General features: G+C 42.2%; 1 protein-coding gene across 1 annotated transcript in view; it reads right to left on the bottom strand.

Moving 5' to 3' along the window:
• LOC115355190 (protein NLRC3-like) overlaps positions 1-17,276 on the bottom strand; it is a 54,101-nt gene extending 36,825 nt beyond the window's left edge. The window contains exons 1-3 of the mRNA XM_030045897.1: positions 17,228-17,276; positions 16,813-17,041; positions 14,866-16,672 (exon numbers count right to left, since the gene is read on the bottom strand). Coding sequence (XP_029901757.1) covers positions 14,866-16,672; positions 16,813-17,041; positions 17,228-17,230 — 2,039 coding nt within the window. The 5' untranslated portion in view covers positions 17,231-17,276. The remainder of the gene's footprint in view (positions 1-14,865; positions 16,673-16,812; positions 17,042-17,227) is intronic.

The following is a 17,276-nucleotide window of genomic DNA, read 5'->3' as shown; positions in this document are numbered from 1 at the left end:
CTACACAGTTTTTCTTCCATATATATTTAAATATTCCACTCTGGGTTTTTGTTATCCGGTAATCACCGGACTATGACTGGTAAAATCTGCCAAAGTTCGGTAATTTTTAAATGTCCGGTGAAAATATTCACAATTTTAATTTTATTAAAACAGTCAATTTCCACGTAATTTTATTTATAATTTAAAAAAAAAAATAGACTGCGTGATCCCTGTCTCCGGTGTACCAGAGGGAGAGAGAGGGTTTTTTTTCTGCAGAACTGGATCAAAACAGCAGCGAAGTCGCCTAGGGGAGAACAAGGTCACAAGACTGATGCGCATTGCAAGTTGCGGAGAGACACTTGAGACTTTTGATTTTAATTCAGCTGATGAATTAAGTTTTTATTGCATCTATTTGATTTCAAGTTGGCAGCACGCCGCGTTATTAAAATGATATGAGCCAGTTTTTTTGTTTGCAAATTGTAGTTGCAATTGTATGCAACGTTCATGTTAAAAGAGCACAGGCTTGTGCAATATTTATTTATTAATTTTAGACGTTACGCACGTGAGTCAATTGACGGCACTAATTTAATTTGATACAGCCTGCTTTTCAATAAAAAGATTACGCTATAAATTGACATGACTTGATATCATTCTTATATAGCCTGCATATAATTTTAAGCTCAGTAAATTCTGATAATATTTGACCGGAATTTCAAACATTTGTCCGGTAAATTGAAAACCTGCCGGTCACGTTGTCCTGTGCCAATTTTTTCTAACGGAAACCCTGATTCCACACATATCGAAAATGTAAAATGCATCGGTTCCTTGCCAGACACTGGGCGTTTAGAACAGCAAATGTAAAAGCTTTCATGAACCGGATTTTGTTTTAATCTCTAGTGTGTTGTTGCATCAGTAAGTGATTGAGTCGAAAGTTGCAAAACAAACATGTAGGCTATTTATATGAATATGGCGAGGATTATCCTTTGAGGTAAAAACATTCATTAAAAATGGGGGCTTCACAGTAAAATTTATATTTGCTCGTAAAATTCAATAACTTTAACAGACGGTGACAGAGCTGGAAAAAAAAGAGATGCAAGGCAGGTAGGTAATGGAAAGACAGGGGACTCAGGAAGACGAATTTAAGGATAGATGCATGGATGGATGGGTGGTTAGATGGATGGGTGGACAGATGGATGGCAGGTAGCTCCAGCAACATTGCAGCATCCAAGACTGGCCTCAGTGCGTGTGTGATGCGGCTGCTCTCTTCATCCATGTCAAATGTGTAGACTACCACTACGCCTTCGCGCAGCGCATTTTAAAGGCGAGGACAGGGGCTCATTTGATTGGTTTAAAGTGAATCGGCTGTGTCAAACCCACACCACGCCTTCTCTCCTCCCTTGCGCCGGTAGGAGGAACGGCGCAGTAGATGCGCCAAGGCGCACGGCGTGCCAAACCTGCAAAATCCACTTGGACACACCCAGTTGGCGCAGCGCAGCTGCGCTGCGCCCCCGCCTCGCCAGGTCTGCGAAACTAGAGCCCAAAATCTTAATGTGTTGAGCAGATTGTGAAATCCTGACCTGAGAGCCTCCAGTCTGCAGTGTGGACTCTCCAGTCCAGCAGAGAGCAGCTTCACTCCTGAATCATGCAGATCGTTGTTACTCAGGTCCAGCTCTCTCAGACTAGAGGACTGGGAGCTGAGAACTGAGGCCAGAGCTGCAAAGCTTCTCTCTGACAGATTACACACACTCAGCCTGAGGAGGAATTAGTGAAGAAGGTAAATCTGACAATATAATTTTTTTTTTTTTTGTCATGTAAGAAAATTCACCTATAGTTCACCAAAGTTAAAGTATTGAATATATCCAGTTCTAAATGAACCTACACAGATTTCCTGGAGGCTTTGACCACTGGCAGCAGCCTCAGAAGAACCTCCTCTGAAGCAGAGTATTTCTTCAGGTCAAACATGTCCAGATCTTCCTCTGATGACAGTAAGATGAAGCCCAGAGCTGACCACTGAGCAGGGGACAGTTTGTCTGTGGAGAGACGTCCTGATCTCAGGTACTGTTGGATCACCTCCACTAGAGAATGGTCATTCAGCTCATTCAGACAGTGGAACAGGTTGATGCTTCTCTCTGGAGAGGGACTCTTCCTGATCTTCTCCTTGATGTACTGGACTGTTTCCGGATTGGTCTGGGAGCTACTTCCTTTCTGTGTCATCAGGCCTCGTAGGAGAGTCTGATTGGTCTGCAGTGAAAGTCCCAGGAGGAAGCGCAGGAACAAGTCCAGGTGTCCATTTGGACTCTGTAAGGCCTTGTCCACAGCCCTCTGGAGGAGGGGTTTTTCAGATTTCATGATGAAAAGAGCAAACCAAGCAAACCAACAAGGGGTTGCTTTTTGTGACATCAGATTGACTCCAGAGTTGATGAATGTCACAAAGACATAAAGAGCAGCCAGAAACTCCTGAAGGCTCAGATGGACGAAGCAGAAAACCTTGTCCTGGTACAGCCCACGCTCCTCTTTAAAGATCTGTGTGAACACTCCTGAGTACACTGAGGCAGCTCTGATATCAATGCCACACTCTGCCAGGTCTGCTTCATAGAAGATCAGGTTGCCTTTCTCCAGCTGCTCAAAAGCCAGTTTTCCCAGAGACAGGATCATCTCCCTGGTCTCTGGAGTCGAGAGTGAATCTGTCTCAGCTCTCCCATGATACTTGATGTTCTGCACTTTGGACTGAACCAGCAGGAAGTGGATGTACATCTCAGTCAGGGTCTTGGGCAGGTCTCCTCCCTCACTGGTTTTCAACACGTCCTCCAGAACTGCAGCAGTGATCCAGCAGAAGACTGGGATGTGGCACATGATGTGGAGGCTTCGGGACGTCTTGATGTGGGAGATGATTCTGCTGGCCTGCTCCTCATCTCTCAATCTCTTCCTGAAGTATTCCTCCTTCTGTGGGTCAGTGAAGCCTCTCACCTCTGTCACCATGCCAACGCACTCAGGAGGGATCTGATTGGCCGCTGCGGGTCGTGTGGTTATCCAGAGGCGAGCAGAGGGAAGCAGGTTCCCCTTGATGAGGTTTGTCAGCAGAACGTCCACTGAGGTGGACTCTGTAACATCAGTCAGGATCTGGTTGTTGTTGAAGTCCATAGGAAGTCGACACTCATCCAGACCGTCAAAGATCAACACAACCTGGAACTGCTCAAACCTGCTGATTCCTGCTTCTTTGGTCTCAGTGAAGAAGTGATGAACAAGTTCCACCAAGCTGAACTTTTTCCCTCTCAGCAGATTCAGCTCTCTGAAAGTCAATGGAAATGTGAAGTGGACATGCTGGTTGGCTTTGTGTTCAGCCCAGTCCAGAGTGAACTTCTGTGTTAAGACTGTTTTCCCAATGCCAGCCACTCCCTTTGTCATCACTGTCCTGATTGGTCCATCTCTTCCAGGTGAAGGTTTAAAGATGTCCTCACATCTGATTGTTGTCTCTGGTGTGTTTGGTTTCCTGGATGCTGTTTCAATCCATCTGACCTCATGTTCCTCATTGAGCTCTCCACTCCCTCCCTCTGTGATGTACAGCTCTGTGTAGATCTGATTCAGAAGTGTTGGGTTTCCTGCTTTAGCAATCCCCTCAAACACACACTCACACTTCTTCTTCAGCTTTGATCTGAGTTCACGTTGGCAAAGAGCAGAGAGAGTTTCTGAATGAACAAACAAACAAACAAACAGAGAAATTCATTTCAGAAAAGTCTGGATTTGCAGCCAAGTTTAGAAATGAAAATACTTCCATTTTCCCATCATTCCTCCTCTCCATCCTGTTGAAGGTGTTAAAATTCTCTTACTGCTCTGCAGACGCTCAGCCAGCTCCTCCTGCTTCATTCTCCTCAGGAAGTGAAGTGTGATCTGCAGAAAAGCCTCTCTGCTGCTCCTCCTCTGCTCACCGTTCAACACCTCCTCATCCTCCCTCTGCCTCTCTGAGCATTCTGGGTAATCTGGCCTCAGAGACCTCTGGATGTTTTTCAGCTCGTTCTTCACAAAGGTGACGATGTTCTCCTCCAGCAGCTGCAACAGAAAAACATACGACTAAAACTTCAGTTCTAAACTCTGGACACAAAATCAGACATGAAACAAAAAACAAAAAAATCCAGCTTGCACAGATTGAAAGTCCTCACATTTTGGCTGCTATGAGCAGAATGGTTCTTCTAAAATTAGTGAGCAGCTGAAGTTAAAGGTTGGACATTTACACACCATAAATGTGGAGGCCAGGTCTGTTTGATGCTCCTGTGCAGACTGACCACTGGGAACCTCTGAGCTCTGCTGCTGGACTCTGTGGAGGACACACACACACACACACAGACACACACACACACACACACACACACACACACACACACACACACACACACACACACACACACACACACACACACACACACACACACACACACACCATTAAGGGTGTTGTGCTGTGTCATGATAACTGCTGGCAGAAACTTAAGATGAAAATGTTGCTCTGATTATTGGATGTAATGTTTTGAAAGAGGAAACTCAACAGAGGATGAAGAGTCAAACTCATTTTATATCTCATGACTGTGAAAATGATATCACCTTGGACCAGTAGAGTGCTGTCCATCTTTGAGCAGTATTCTTTGTTCCATAGACCAGTCACTCCTCATGGACACACAGCTGGGTTTAGGTTCAGGTCCAGGTTCAGGTTTAGGTTCAGGTTCAGGTTCAGGGGGCTCTGGTCTCTCCTGCTGGACTGGGCTTCAACACACACACACAGAGCTTTTCCTGTGAATAATGCTGCTGCGCTGATTTGCCTGCTGAGCTCTGACATGGAGAACAGTCATGGACAGTCAGAGATCCTCATCTCACCTCTTAGCTTTGGTCTGGCTGTCATGTTCCCCAGACAGAGAGCTTTCAGAGGCAGGGAGCCCCTCCTCTCTCTCCTCACACACATCCATAGCCGAGCCGACACCTTGACACAAACACAGCGGCTCATTCATGACAACAAGCTTTCCATGACAGGATGTGTGCTGTCCTCCTGTCAGCACCATGTCACATATACAGAGTGGACGTAACACTCAGAGCAGCCGCCCTTTACATCAAACCCACTGAGCAGCTTCATCTACAGAGGTCTTTGAATCCTCTGGCACTCTTCACACTGGGAAAGGCTGAGGGAAAATCAGACTTTTTATATTGTTTGGATCAATTGTGTCAACAATATAAAAAAATGTACTGTATCCAAGCTGTCTGACTTGTTGCATCCTTTTAATTTAAACAATGAGTTGAGATTACATTCTAACTTGCACTCATGTTTGTCACCACTAAAAATAACAATTTTGTCCTCAGTGTCAGGCATAAATGTTGATAATCAGGACACAATGCATATTCAGATGTGCAGACATCAAAAACACATTTTGACAGACGTCACCACCATCTTGTCATCCCAGTCTGCTCTCCAGTCCTCCAGTTCTAAAACACAATGTAGGAGCCTGTTCCACTAATGATCCCTGGTCGGCTCTTTACCTGCTCAGTCACATCCACATCAAATCAAAGAGACTTTCCAGCTTCACCTGGAGAGGAAACCCAGAGAGAGAAGACGCTGCTTGTTCTCCTGCGTCAGTCCTGAGAGTGTGAGCACTTTAGATCTGAAGGTGCAACAACATCCTCATAACTTACATATCAAAGTCCACAAGTGTCATTTGATCATGATATAAAACTTTAGATCATAAAATATCAGGCACAGTAAACACCCTTGTAAAATAAGACTCAACTAAATTTTCAGTCAATGAGCACAGCAAATTTTAAAGAAATACTTCAACATTATTTCTCTTAAAAATGTTCTCTTGTTCCAAGTTAATGTGTTTTGAAATATTATATTTCTCAAACTATGTGTTCCACCTTATCTCCCTTTGGGTTAATAAATGATCAAAAGCAGCCCTTAAGCCAGGAATGTCACATATCTTTTATTATTATTATTTTTATTGTTGTTGTTGTTGTTGTTATTATTGTATGACACACACAGCCACACAGCCAAATAAACACTGCAGGACCTTCAGGGCTACAGGCAGTGTGTTCATAGAGGACACTCCAGTGGACAGATGTAAAATGTCCCTGGGTGTGATGTGTGTCCTCCTCAGTCTCAATCTCCACCAGAGACCTGGGACTTTGAGCTTCTTCAGGATCTCAGCTGTTCTGAACTCTGCACTCTTCTGGACTCAGATCTCACTTGTTGTTCTTGGACTCTGTTGGAGTCCTGAGTGCTCCCATCACCACCGGGACTCTTTGGCCTTCACTTCCCACATCTTCTCCAGCTCCTCTTCCACTCCCTGGTTCTTCTCCAGCTTCTCATATTCCTTCTTCTTCACGTTGTTCTCACCTGATTTCATTTGGTTTGAGCTAACTAACCTGAACCTCCAGGCTACACCCTCCTCCTTCCAGCATCTTCCCAGAGGTCAGCAGGTCTCACTGTTGGTGAGGATCGTCAAAACACCTCCACTTTGTCTCCTTATCCCATCTCTCCTGCTGCTGTTTCTTCATTTGATGCAAATGAATATTTTTATTTTTATGTTACTCATATACGTTTTTAGATCAGAGCAGTCCTGATTTAATGCCTCCTTCACGGATTCATGAAGCCTCTCAGTACCTTCAACCTTTATATTAGAGACACATACCAGTGTCCAGCTGGCAAATTCAAGGCAAAGTATGGAATGTTTCATATATTAAATCATCTCTGTGTTTTGATGAAAAACATGTTAAACTCATAAGTGTGGCACTTGATTCTAAACAGGTCATTTCCCTCAGCAGCTGACCGTCCTGTAGCCGCTGTAAAACCAACAGAGCTGCCATCATTTCTACAGTATGAACTGCAACACATTCAGAAACTCTTTTCTTCACTCTGACCTTTTGGTCAGGTCTATAATAATGAATTAACAAATGAATGAATTAATGAATTATTGATGAATTCATGAATTATTATTTAAAACAAGCTGAACATTGGATTTCTGGGGGGTAATCAGTTCATTTCTAAATGGGTGGATTATAATTAGTGTTATAATTCTGCAGAAAGCAGCCATCCTGCCATCTTCAGAAGCCCTGAAGGCCAGCTGCTCTCATGTGTATATTTCACCATTTTCACCACAAAACTGACACTTGTTAAACATTGTGAGATATTGTAAAAATTGTCCTCCATGCCAGACATTCATGTTGGAAATTATAACACAATTCATATTCAGATCTGCAGACTTCAAGAGCACATTCTGATTTTAAATGTATAGATTTGTGCAGTCCTGATATTACCTCTGTCACTAATTCATCAACCCTCCGACTTCCCTCGACGTAAACAGAAACCTATAAAATATAACTTTCAGTGTCCAGTTTACTGATTGAAAACAACACATGAAATATCTCACACCACAAAGTAGCAAAACAAAACAATAAAAGAACAAATTAAATGTATTAATAAAGATAATACATGTCATAGTTTTTAATAATACATGAGTAACATTAATACATATTAAACTCATAAGAACTGCACTTAAATCCAAACAGGTCACTTTCCTCAACAGATGCACCTTCAGAATTGATATCATCTAAAATACAAACACGATCAGAAACTCTATTTGAATGTGTGGATTCTAATTATTGTTATAAAACCACAGCCAGCCGGCCAACCTGCACACATGCAGTGGCCAGAAAAATCCACAAGAGGGCGTGCCGACACTGTCAGCACTCTGCTGGCCCACAGATACTTTACCTCAGCTGGACATTTATTATTTCAGCTTTTGATCCAGCTGTTCATCACATCTATTTATCATTCATTGTTTCATTTATCCATTTATTCATGTTGCATTTCTTTCATTCTTCTTTTATTCATTTATTTTTTTTAATCAGATATGATTACACACATTTCTGATGCTGCAAAACTAAGCCTAGAGCCTGAAGATGACACTGCCTGAATACTGACCTGTTACACTTTTTCAAATTCATTTTATACTGAGCTGTCACACACATCTGTAGAGGCAAATCCAACAAAATACTTCCATGTATGTCATGTAGCCTACATGTTCATCAAGTCTTGTCAATAGCCTAATTAAAAGAAAAAGTCAAATTCCCAAGAAAAAGTCAGTACCACAATGGACCAAATATACAGTACTTCCCATTAAACATAGCTGCATTACTGAAGTGGTAAGAAACTAAGTGAAAACAGTGGAGAAACTGATTTTAAATTTAAAAAAAAAAAAAAAAAAAAGTGCCCAAATGTGTGCAGTGAGACTTGACGCCATTTCCCGTGCACATTCCGATTCATCGTGCTGAGTGAGGTCATCTTCCAACGGACCAAAAGTTCAGAGATTCAGATTTTGATCCAGTACTGGATGGTGAGCGCAGCCCACAAGATGCAGAACTTGTTGCTTGCAGTGGGAAGGCTGTGAACTGAAGAATGCTCACATACTCACCATATTCATAAATGATCTGCCATGTGTATTAAAAGATACATGTATGGTTATGTACGCAGATGATTGTACATTGTATGCATCAGCAGGCAACACAAAGGAGCTTAACACAGTCCTTCAAAGAGAAATGAGTCTAGTGGCTACATGGGTGTCTGAAAACAGGCTTAAGTTAAACATCTCAAAAACCAAGAGTCTGCTGCTGGGATCCAAGCATGCTATGAGAAAGGATGAAACACTAAAGTTATCTGTTGAAGGAGTAGATATAGAGCAAGTTCGTGAAGTAAAGCTCTTGGGTGTTACACTGGATGGAACACTCTCATGGTCCACGCCTACCAACAATGTGGTAGCCAAAAACAACCAAAATACTAAGTTAAGATTAAGTTAAAGTTTGGTTCATCAGACATGTCGACATTTATAGTTTCTTAGAGAGGTAGATTGGAGTGCAACTTGAATGTAACTGTTCCACAGGTGTGCTCCTTTATATCTAATAGAGAACTAACATAGTAAGGTGTAGACATTTAGAACGTCTTGTATTATAATTATGTACATTTGTATTCAACTGGAAAAATGAAGCACAAAGCTGGGGAGGAGAAACTGGGTGATGGAGGATTTCATAAATGAAGACAGAAGTTAGGTATTAATGCATGTTGAAAATTGACAAGATATTGAGCTGAATGAACAGAGGGGCTGAATGATAAGTCCTGCTGGTAGATGTCGCAATTCTACAAAACCGTTTCTGCAAAATATAGAGCTTGTTAAGATGAGTGGGATAAATAGCTCCCCAGATGATATTGCAGTATGTGAGGTATGGATAGATTAAGCTGTGATAAAGAGTAAATAAACATTTCTGATGAACCAAACTTCTGAATTTGCCAATGATACCAATGGATTTCGAAATTTTGTTGCACACAACATTAATATGTTTCTTCCAGCTTAAAGTCTCATCAGTATGCACCCCAAGAAAACTAGTGGTTGAGACCGAGATAATTGTGTCTTTTCCAATCAAGAGGCAGGAATTAAGTTGACCGTATTTTTGGTTTTTTGATGTAAATATGATAAAATTGGATTTTTTTTTAACATTAAGAGATAATTCGTTTAATTTAAACCATTTGGAGATGTTTTCCAAATCCTTATTAGCTCTATCCATTAGAACAAAGAAATCAGCCTGTGCAAGAAATAAGTTGGTATCATCCGCAAAAAGTACTGGAAACAAGGAAGATACTGCCGCAGACAGGTCTTTGATATAAATAAGGAACAGGAGTGGTCCTAAAATTGATCCTTCCATTGATTTTAACAAACTGTTGATAATTATAAATGTAATTACAAAACCATTTATAAGTAATCCCAGTACAACCATGAAATGTGAAACCAAGAAATGTTCCAAGAGCAAATTCATTATTATTCAAAGCAGTATGAATTTTGTCTACCAACTGTAACACAACCATTTCAGTAGAATAACTTTTCCTAAATCCATATTGGTGCTCATACAGGACATTCCACCCCTGGAGATGTCTCATCAACCTATTATAAACAGGTTTTTCCAAAATGAGTATAGAGTATTGATATATTGAAATGTAATGTCTTATTATATACTATATACACTGTATAATGTTATTTGTATGTTTGTATGTATGAATTGTTTTTTTTGTTTTTTTTTTATGTGTGGACTCCAGGAAGATTAGTTGCTGCTGTGGCAACAACTAACTAGACAGCATACATACCTTTCTACATACGCTACATTGGAGTGCGAGTGAGAACTGTGACTCTTACAAAGACATTTTACAATTCCCTGGGTCTTTATTTTATTTTATTTTTTTACTGTGCACAAAGGGTTTATTGTTTTGGTTATTTTAGTGAATTGTCATTGCCACTTTGTACCTTGAATTCATATGGTTTATGGTAAATATACATTCAAAATTCATTCAAAATCCACATCCATGTCCTCTGTCTCTATTTCATTATAGTAATCCAATTCAGGCTCCTGACGTTCCTAGGTTTTCTTAGACTGCTCCAAATTCTTACAGTTGCTTTTATTATTATTATTATTATTCCTTACATTTAGCTAATCAGTGGTGCATACTGGTTACACTGTCAAATGATCAAAGACAGAAAATCAGATGAATACACCTTAGCGACAGCAACAACAAAAAAATAAGAAACAAAAGAGAAAGAGGAAGAACGGAAGAAAAATGTCCATGTTCTTGTACTTGTGTGATGTTAGAGGTGACTCTCACTCCATCTGACACAGAGACACTGAGGAGTCATTTGACCAAAACCCAAACCCAAACCCAAAGGCCGGGTACAGAGGCTCAGTGAATGTGGAGGTGGAGGTGTGGAGGTGGATCAGTGTGTCAGAGGAGACGCTGTAGAAGGACAGAGAGCCAGCAGGCCAGTCCAGATACACTGCCACTCTGTTAGAGGAGGGGGGGACAGGGATGTCTGTGCTGATGTTGTTGTGCCAGACAGAGAAACTTTCATCATAACAGCTCAGACTCCAGGAGTTTTTGTTTCCTCCAAACCAGCTGTCACCACCGCCTCCTGTCCTGCTGATTCCTCTGTAAGTCAGTGCAATATCAACCCCTCCTTTCCACTTGACCTCCCAGTAACAGCGACCAGTCAGACCATCTCTACACAGGATCTGTCTCCAGAAGTCAAACCTCTCTGGGTGATTAGGATATGGCTGCTTCTGTCTCACTGGTGTCACCTTCCTGTTGTCCTCAGACAGGACGAGGTGTCTGTTTGCTGTGTTTGTGTCCAGTTTGAGTTCACAGGAATCTGATGGAGAGAACAAGACACAAAACATCAGCAGATTTTTATCTAACACACCTGTTGTCTTTATCATGTTAATTAATTAACAGTTTAAAAATTAAATTGTTAACAAGTTGATGATGCCAGAGATGTACATGAAAAAGAAAATATGATATTAACTGTGTACATTTTATTATAGAGGTGGAAGCAATTCTGTTTGATTATTATTTGTGTAATATTAATTCACAAAATGTTTCATGCAAATTAATTAACTTAGCTTGGCCATAAAGTGTAACAGATAAACAACAAACTCATGTTGTCATGCAGCAAATAATTGATTTTTGGTTCAACATTTAAAAAAAGGCTGAGAACAAACAGCAGAAGCTGCAGCTGCACCATCTAAACAGCTGAATGTTTGCTGCTTTGTGTTCAGGAATCAAACTAAATCCACACTTACACTTCCTCAGGCCTGGTTTCAACCACTGCTCTCCACCATGGTCCACCCTGAAGGAAGAAACAGAGTCAGAGCAGCAGATTCTCTTTGAGGATGGATACATGGGCAGTAAATAACCTTCCCTATGAAGGATTTAGCAGAGCACGTCACTCATATCCACCATTCAACATGAAACAGTATTCCTCAGGCCTCTAGAAGACATTGTGTGTGTCTCTCCATACCTGAGATCCTCCAGTCTCCAGGTTGGATCCTCCAGTCCAGCAGAGAGCAGCTTCACTCCTGAGTGTCCTGGATGATTGTAGCTCAGGTCCAGCTCTCTCAGATGGGAGGGGTTGGAGCTCAGAGCTGAGGCCAGAGAAGCACAGCCTTCCTGTGTGAGCAGACAGCCTGACAGCCTGCACATGGACACACCAAACACAACAACACAGTCTGATACACATACACTACCGGTCAAAAGTTTTAGAACACCCCAATTTTTCTAGTTATTTATTGCAATTTAACCCCCTGAACCCCAAACCCGCCGGCGGGATGGAAAGACATGTATTTTTTAAAAAATCGCCAAAATTCAACCGTTTATCATAGCTGGAAGCTTTAAAAACCTATTTTTCCGTCGGATTTTGAATTTTCCGATGGTACCTGAATGCAACATGTCCGACTTTCGTTTAGCGGTAGAAAAAAGGACGAAACTAAGCCTAAAAAAGTGATTTTTCATTCGAATCGTTTTATTATACATGCTTCATTCAACAATTCGCCAAAAATTAGTCGTTTACTCAATCCAGATCATTCAAAAAACAGAAAATTCTGCAGTCTTCAGCGGATCTGAGACATCTTGATTGATTCAGGTGAGCCCAACAGTCGTGTGACAAGGGCAAGGCAGTAAAAACGCCTAAGTTTATACAGGTTGGAAAAATGTTAATATTTCAGGAAATAAATCATGTGAAGCTCTACTTTTTTTTTCCTGGATCAGTGACACTTGTGGGCACCTGAAAAAAGGTTCTGTACATTTATTCCAATGTTTCTCGATTTTTGTAAAATAAATTATCAAAAAAAATCAGTTTGCCTTTTTTATTTTTTTATTATTTATGGCACTGTAACTCTTTCATACTGTGTGAAAGACATTTTTGAATGGCTTCAGGTGATAGCCACAGCTGTGCTGTTTCCATAGAGGTGCAGCACTTGTAACTGCAGTGAAAAACAAGCCCACAGTGAGCCAAAATGTGAGTGGAGCAGAAAATGCCCCAAAACTGCTTGGGGTTCAGAGGGTTAAGTCGTTCAAGTCCAATGAATAGTTTGAAATGGTACAAAGGTAAGTGGTGAACTGCCAGAGGTTAAAAAAAAGGTAAGGTTATCCAAAACTGAAAAATAACGTACATTTCAGAATTATACAAAAAGGCCTTTTTCAGGGTACACAAAATGTGTTAACAATTTAAAGCTGTGCTGCAGCTATGGAGGTTGATCAAGCCTTGAAAGCTGGTGCTACTAATTACTACAGGTGTTCCAACTTTTCTTGATTTCTTACAACCCCTTCTGTGTGCATAAAAGCAGTGTTGGAACACACTGTGGGACCATACCCTCATGAGCATCATTTGAACAGTATTGTACTGCAGAAAATTAGTGTGTTGCTACAAAAATGGCGAGGAAAAGGCAATTAACTATGGAAGAGAGACAGACCATCATAACACTTAAAAATGTAGGTCTTTCCTACAGAGAAATTGCAAAGAAAGTTAAGGTATCAGTGAGTACAGTTTCCTTCACCATCAAAAGGCACTCAGAAACTGGGGGAAACTCTGACAGGAAGAGGTCTGGCAGACCCAAAGCCACAACTGAATCAGAGGACAAGTTTCTGAGAGTTAACAGCTTGCGTGATCACAGGACAACAGCTTCAAGCACAGCTTAATAGTGGTCGTAGTAAGCAAGTCTCAGTTTCAACTGTGAAGAGAAGACTTCTACCTGCAGGTTTAACAGGACGAGTTGCAGCAAGAAAGCCATTGCTAAGATGTCAGAATAAGACAAAGAGGCTTGCCTGGGCCATGAAACACCGCCATTGGACTACTGAAGATTGGAAGAAGGTATTATGGACTGAAGAATCAAAATTTGAAATCTTTGGTTCATCACGCAGGATATTTGTACGCCATCGAGTAGGTGAAAGGATGGTTCCACAGTGTGTGACATCAACTGTCAAAGATGGAGGAGGAAGTGTGATGGTCTGGGGCTGTTTTGCTGGATCCAGGGTCGGTGACTTGTACAGAGTGAGAAGCACCCTGAACCAAAACGGCTACCACAGCATTCTGCAGCGCCATGCAATACCCTCTGGTATGCATCTAGTTGGTCAGGGGTTAATCCTACAGCAAGATAATGACCCAAAACATAAGTCCAAGCTATGCCAGGACTACCTCAGGAAAAAAGAACAAGATGGTAAACTTGAAAACATGGAGTGGCCAGCACAGTCTCCAGACTTAAACCCCATCGAGCTAGTTTGGGATGAACTGGACAGAAGAGTGAAAGCAAAGCAACCTACAAGTGCCACACATTTATGGGAACTTCTGCACCAGATTTGGGAAGAGCTTTCTGAAGTATATCTGATTTCTATTGTAGAAAGAATGCCACGAGTGTGTTCAGCTGTTGTATTTGCCAAAGGTGGCTACTTTGATGAGTCAAAAGATGAGAATACATTTTGGTCTATAAATTGATTCCATGATTTCTTTTTTAACTCCAGTTGCTTATTTGTACTATGCTTTCATTTCAGAGTGCAATGAGACATTAAACTGAACAATTTTCAACAAAAAACTGGAAAAATCGGGGTGTTCTAAAACTTTTGACCGGTAGTGTACATGTTGGATTTTTTCATCAGTACAATAATCTGAAATTAGCTGGGTTCATTCAGACAAATATTCAAATGTATGATCAGCTTTGTGTTTTCATTTAGTCCAGTTTGAAAGCTCTTGAGTTCTCTGATCCTGACCTGAGAGCCTCCAGTCTGCAGTGTGGACTCTCCAGTCCAGCAGAGAGACGCTTCACTCCTGAATCCTGCAGCTGGTTGTTACTCAGGTCCAGCTCTCTCAGACTAGAGGACTGGGAGCTGAGAACTGAGGCCAGAGCTGCACAGCTTAAGTCTGACAGATTACAGCCACTCAGCCTAAGGAGGAATTAGTGAAAAAGATAGAAGCTAAGAGTTTGGGTTTTTTTTACAACATAGATCACAAAATATATGAAAATATATCCATTTCTTATTTAACCTACACAGATTTCTTGGAGGCTTTGACCACTGGCAGCAGCCTCAGGAGAGCCTCCTCTGAAGCAGAGTATTTCTTCAGGTCAAACACGTCCAGATGTTCTTCTGATGAAAGTAAGATGAAGACCAGAGCTGACCACTGAGCAGGGGACAGTTCCTCTGTGGAGAGACGTCCTGATCTCAGGTACTGTTGGATCTCCTCCACTAGAGAATGGTCATTCAGCTCATTCAGACAGTGGAACAGGTTGATGCTTCTCTCTGGAGAGGGACTCTTCCTGATCTTCTCCTTGATGTACTGGACTGTTTCCTGATTGGTCTGTGAGCTACTTCCTGTCTGTGTCACCAGGCCTCGTAAGAGAGTCTGATTGGTCGGCAGTGAAAGACCCAGGAGGAAGCGCAGGAACAAGTCCAGGTGTCCATTTGGACTCTGTAAGGCCTTGTCCACAGCACTCTGGAGGAGGAGTTTTCGTTTTAGTTTGGATTTGTTTAACACTGTAAACCACCTGGAAGGTGATTGTTCTTCTGACAGCAGATTGACTCCAGAGTTGCTGAATGTCAGAAAGACATAAAGAGCAGCCAGAAACTCTTGAAGGCTCAGATGGACGAAGCAGAAAACCTTGTCCTGGTGCAGCCCACGCTCCTCTTTAAAGATCTGTGTGAACACTCCTGAGTACACTGAGGCTGCTCTGATATCAATGCCACACTCTGCCAGGTCTGCTTCATAGAAGATCAGGTTGCCTTTCTCCAGCTGCTCAAAAGCCAGGTTTCCCAGAGACAGGATCATCTCCCTGGTCTCTGGAGTCCACAGTGGATCTGTCTCAGCTCTCCCATGATACTTGACATTCTGCACTTTGGACTGAACCAGCAGGAAGTGGATGTACATCTCAGTCAGGGTCTTGGGCAGGTCTCCTCCCTCACTGGTTTTCAACACGTCCTCCAGAACTGTAGCAGTGATCCAGCAGAAGACTGGGATGTGGCACATGATGTGGAGGCTTCGTGACGTCTTGATGTGGGAGATGATTCTGCTGGCCTGCTCCTCATCTCTGAATCTCTTCCTGAGGTATTCCTCCTTCTGTGGGTCAGTGAAGCCTCTCACCTCTGTCACCATGTCAACACACTCAGGAGGGATCTGATTGGCCGCTGCGGGTCGTGTGGTTATCCAGAGGCGAGCAGAGGGAAGCAGGTTCCCCTTGATGAGGTTGGTCAGCAGAATGTCCACTGAGGTGGACTCTGTAACATCAGTCAGGATCTGGTTGTTGTTGAAGTCCAGAGGAAGTCGACACTCATCCAGACCATCAAAGATCAACACAACCTGGAACTGCTCAAACCTGCTGATTCCTGCTTCTTTGGTCTCAGTGAAGAAGTGATGAAGAAATTCCACCAAGCTCAACTTTTTCCCTCTCAGCAGGTTCAGCTCTCTGAAAGTCAATGGAAATGTGAAGTGGACATGCTGGTTGGCTTTGTGTTCAGCCCAGTCCAGAGTGAACTTCTGTGTTAAGACTGTTTTCCCAATGCCAGCCACTCCCTTTGTCATCACTGTCCTGATTGGTCCATCTCTTCCAGGTGAAGGTTTAAAGATGTCCTCACATCTGATTGTTGTTTCTGGTGTGTCTGGTTTCCTGGCTGCTGTTTCAATCCATCTGACCTCATGTTCCTCATTGAGCTCTCCACTCCCTCCCTCTGTGACGTACAGCTCTGTGTAGATCTGATTCAGAAGTGTTGGGTTTCCTGCTTTAGCAATCCCCTCAAACACACACTCACACTTCTTCTTCAGCTTAGATTTGAGTTCACGTTGGCAAAGAGCAGCCGGAGTTTCTGAATGAACAAATAAACAAAAAACAGAGAAATTCATTTCAGAAATGTCTGGATTTGCAGCTGAGTTTATAAATGAAAATATTTCCATTTTCCCATCATTCCTCCTCTCCATCCTGTTGAAGGTGTTAAAATTCTCTTACTGCTCTGCAGACGCTCAGCCAGCTCCTCCTGCTTCATTCTCCTCAGGAAGTGCAGTGTGATCTGCAGAAAAGCCTTTCTGCTGCTCCTCCTCTGCTCTTCCTCCTCACCGTCCAACACCTCCTCATCCTCCCTCTGCCTCTCTAAGCATTCTGGGTAATCTGGCCTGAGAGACCTCTGGATGTTTTTCAGTTCGTTCTTCACAAAGGTGACGATGTTCTCCTCCAGCAGCTGCAACAGAAAAACATACGACTAAAACTTCAGTTCTAAACTCTGGACACAAAATCAGACAGGAAACAAAAAACAAAAAAATCCAGCTTGCACAGATTGAAAGTCCTCACATTTTGGCTGCTATGAGCAGAATGGTTCTTCTAAAATTAGTGAGCAGCTGAAGTTAAAGGCTGGACATTTACACACCATAAATATGGAGGCCAGGTCTGTTTGATGCTCCTGGGCAGACTGACCA

The sequence above is a fragment of the Myripristis murdjan genome, chromosome 23 (genome assembly GCF_902150065.1).
Source record: "Myripristis murdjan chromosome 23, fMyrMur1.1, whole genome shotgun sequence".
Taxonomy (NCBI): Eukaryota; Metazoa; Chordata; class Actinopteri; order Holocentriformes; family Holocentridae; genus Myripristis; species Myripristis murdjan.
Note: the sequence above shows the minus strand (reverse complement) of the source record. Positions and strands in the feature narration are given on the sequence as shown.